At 40.4% G+C, this 3,521-nt stretch overlaps 1 protein-coding gene across 1 annotated transcript in view; it reads right to left on the bottom strand.

The window, feature by feature from the left end:
• Znf215 (zinc finger protein 215) overlaps window positions 1-3,521 on the bottom strand; it is a 26,730-nt gene that overhangs the window by 11,988 nt on the left and 11,221 nt on the right. The window contains exons 2-3 of the mRNA XM_004647873.2: window positions 2,646-3,226; window positions 907-992 (exon numbers count right to left, since the gene is read on the bottom strand). Of these exons, the coding sequence (XP_004647930.1) occupies window positions 907-992; window positions 2,646-3,045 (486 nt within the window). The 5' untranslated portion in view covers window positions 3,046-3,226. The remainder of the gene's footprint in view (window positions 1-906; window positions 993-2,645; window positions 3,227-3,521) is intronic.

The following is a 3,521-nucleotide window of genomic DNA, read 5'->3' as shown; positions in this document are numbered from 1 at the left end:
ATATGTATACACATACCAGTATATACAAAATAGGATAGATATATAGCTACTTTCACTTAGTTCATTGAGAAGAAAAATTTGTACTAAGTGTTTAGACAAGATAACATGTCTGCATCTCGTACTCTGAATAACTACTATGAAGACAATGATATGCAATGTATTAATTATTGTAACTATCTTACCTGTTTTGAAAATGTCTCATTCCTATTTCTTTCTCAATAAAAAACAAAACAAAACAACAACTGTTCTCATAGTTTGGCTTGAGGGACATCATATTTTCTTCTGACTTTCTTTCTTTTCAGTGTCCTTTGAAGTTTTTCTATTCCTGCTCAGTAAATGGAATTGCTCAGGATTCGATTCATGAGTCTTCTCCACTTTTAATTTTAAACATCCTATGGTAAGGATCTATGCCTTCAATTATTGTCTATATTATCTTAAATTTTAAAAAATCTTTTATTTATTTGGTACAGGATCTCGCTATGCAGCTCAGACTCGTAGTGATCCTCCTGTTTTCAGCCTCTCCAGTGCTGGGATTATAGGTGTGTACCACCATGCCTGGTTTTGGTCATGTGCAGAGCATGCCCAAGGTTCCAGGTCTGGCATGGCATGTGGTACCAGGGATTGAATCTGGCTCCTCGCACTTGCCAGGCAGGCACTTAGACCGCTGAGCTATCTCCCCAGCCCATATCATCTATAGTTCTTGAGGAATCAGATTCAGAGACTACACAGGGCTAGGACAAAGTATTTCTCAAAGTCTGCTATCGATGAAAATAGGTGTAATGTTCTATGGAAGAATAAGTGACTCATGACCTTGGATGGAACTCCGTTTGATGAAAGTTATAAGGCAAGTAAAAGCAGCTCCTATTAAGAATATACATTCTAGCAAAGAATGGGACCCCAACTCACTTGGGGCTTGCCAGTTAGTGAATCAGCTTCCATATTCTCCTCCTTTGTGCTGCTCTTCTGAGGGGCCGAGTCTCTGAAAGGTATACCTGAGCAAGATGAGAGAATATGTTAGGGAGACAAGTTCTGTCCTGGAGCCAGTTTTGATGACTGCAGAAGTGGGATTCATAAGAATTACCTATGAATGATTAGAACTCTGCAAAAATAATGATGTCAGGCCCTACCAGCAATGAGAATCTAATCATTAAGTACTTACTGCTTTTTTCATTGTAGATGTCCCACAGGGACTTCAAATTTAACATGCTGTATGATTAATGTATTCTGCCCTACACATATACAGAAAATACACATGTATAGCCCATTCATAGAGCGCAAGTTCACACAAAACCTTATTCTACCTACACCTTACAGCTAATCAATAATTCCTTTAGGTTTAAACTCCTTGGTTTTGCTAAGTCCCTCATTCTCTAAAACTCACCATAACAGCCTAATTGGTTTTCCAATTCTCAAATCCCTCAGTTCCATCCTTTTCATGAGAAGGTGGTGAACCTTCTGTGAAGGGCCCAATAGTAAATCATACTTTGTAGGCAATACAGTCTCTTCTGCAACTACTCAACCCTGGTCCACAGCATGAATGCAATGCGCCTGTAGTAAGTAAACAGGCAGGGTTATGTTCCAACGAAATTTACTTCTAAAATTATTTGGCCTACAGGCCATATTTTGCCAAATCTTGTTCTAGAGCGATGCTAAATGGTATTTTTAAATAGGCAAACTAAACTGTGTTATTTTCCTACTCAGTGTGAGATTTAATTCTCCATACCCATGATCTACTGTGAAGGACCACTGGGGCAACTCTCCCTGAAGGAGCAATTGTCTCAGTTTTAGTTGAAGGTGGCTCTATTTCCATGTATTGATGTGTACAGATCACAAGGTTTTTCTGTATCACTTCAATTCACTTTAAGAAATGAAAATTGGTCCAGCTGAGGTACTGATATGTACATACTCTCTGAAGCAAAAACGTCAGGGCAGTGTTCTCCCAGCCCCTTGTAGCTCCCAAATAACACATACGTGCACCAAGGTGAGGTAGGATGGAGAGCCTGCTCTATGCTGTTTGAAGAGACTGAGCCTCAAAATAAGAGGCTATGACTTCCCAGGACATAAAAGATTATACATCAGAGCTGAAGCATCAATCTCAAACATTAGATACTATCTCGATCGTGTTATGCAGATTACACTTTCTGCATGTCCTTCTCTCTGCATATGGCAGAGGTGATTTCAGGCCTCCTCCCTAGCCCAGTTCACAGTACTCTCCTACTTTCTGCCATTCTCACAATCACTCACTTTCAAGTTACCCCTTTCTTTGTGAATGAATAGAACCTGGGTTCAGCCCTGGGTTGAGGCCTTTCCAGCTAGTCATCACTGAATTGTACTTCGGACCCTTTGGCTCCCATAGTTATAAATACATCTTAGTGTCTTTATTCTCACCATAGGTTGCACTGGAAGTGGTAGATTGGAAGTGACTCACAAGAATTCCAATAACTTTTCCCCACGGGATTACAAAAATAAACTTCCTGAGCCATGACAAGGACTGGGAAGGCTCTTTATAATCTGTAGAATAAAGCTCAGGCTTCCTGCTATAGCAATTGAAAGTCCTTCATGACTTTGTACTTGAGACTCTCTAGCTTCAGAAAAGAATTAACTTTTCTTCAAGTTATCCTTTTTCTACTTTTCTACAGTCTTACCCTTGTCTTTGATCATTTCAACGGCATCCTCTACGAAGGTCACCACATCTTTGCTGCTCTTGGGATGATGTAAATTTACCCAAGCCTTGACTTCTTCAGGGAGGATTGCCAGGAACTGTTCCAGCACCAAGAGTTCCAAGATCTGCTCCTTTGTGTGAATTTCTGGTCTCAGCCACCGAAGACAGAGCTCCCAGAGTTGGTCCAGGGCTTCACGGGGCCCAGACACTTGCAAATACTGGAAATGTCTGAATTTCTGGCGAGATACCTCAGCATCATAAGCTTCTGTGACAGGGAGGGTCTCTTGCTTCCAAGACGTATCTGCTCTCGAGACTTTACTTTGTTCACATAGAGCCAGGTTTTGAGGCTCTGAGACAGCAACGGACTTGTACAGAGGCTCCATCTTCCTAAACCAAGCGCCTACTGTAGTTCAAATCCACGCTACTAGAGGACTTCAGGGCTTCTCAAGCCTGGACGGAGCACCGTTTACTATCTGCAGTATGCTCTGAATCAGGTTACATTATACTAAGGAGAAGAGTTCCAGAGGCTTCAGGTACAAATCCAATATTCAGCATCCCAAGAGACTGAAAACAAAACAAAACAAATTTGACCCATAAATAACAAAGCCCTATCAGCAGAATGTTAAGAGATAAACTAGCACCATGGTCTTAAAATTTCCTAAGAAAAACAAGCATTACACATTTCATTTTTCTTTTTCCTTAAACACAATTCTAGTGCATACCAAACAAGCACAACAGTTTAGAAAAAGAACCATCAATAAACAAAATGATTCCTTAAAATAGGATGGGTGAAAAAAAGTTAAGAAGAGGTACTGAGTCCCAGCCAAGAAATGAACTGCACCCAGATATTTTTTAAGTT

The sequence above is a fragment of the Octodon degus genome, unplaced genomic scaffold (genome assembly GCF_000260255.1).
Source record: "Octodon degus isolate 3935 unplaced genomic scaffold, OctDeg1.0 scaffold00334, whole genome shotgun sequence".
Classification (NCBI taxonomy): Eukaryota; Metazoa; Chordata; class Mammalia; order Rodentia; family Octodontidae; genus Octodon; species Octodon degus.
Note: the sequence above shows the minus strand (reverse complement) of the source record. Positions and strands in the feature narration are given on the sequence as shown.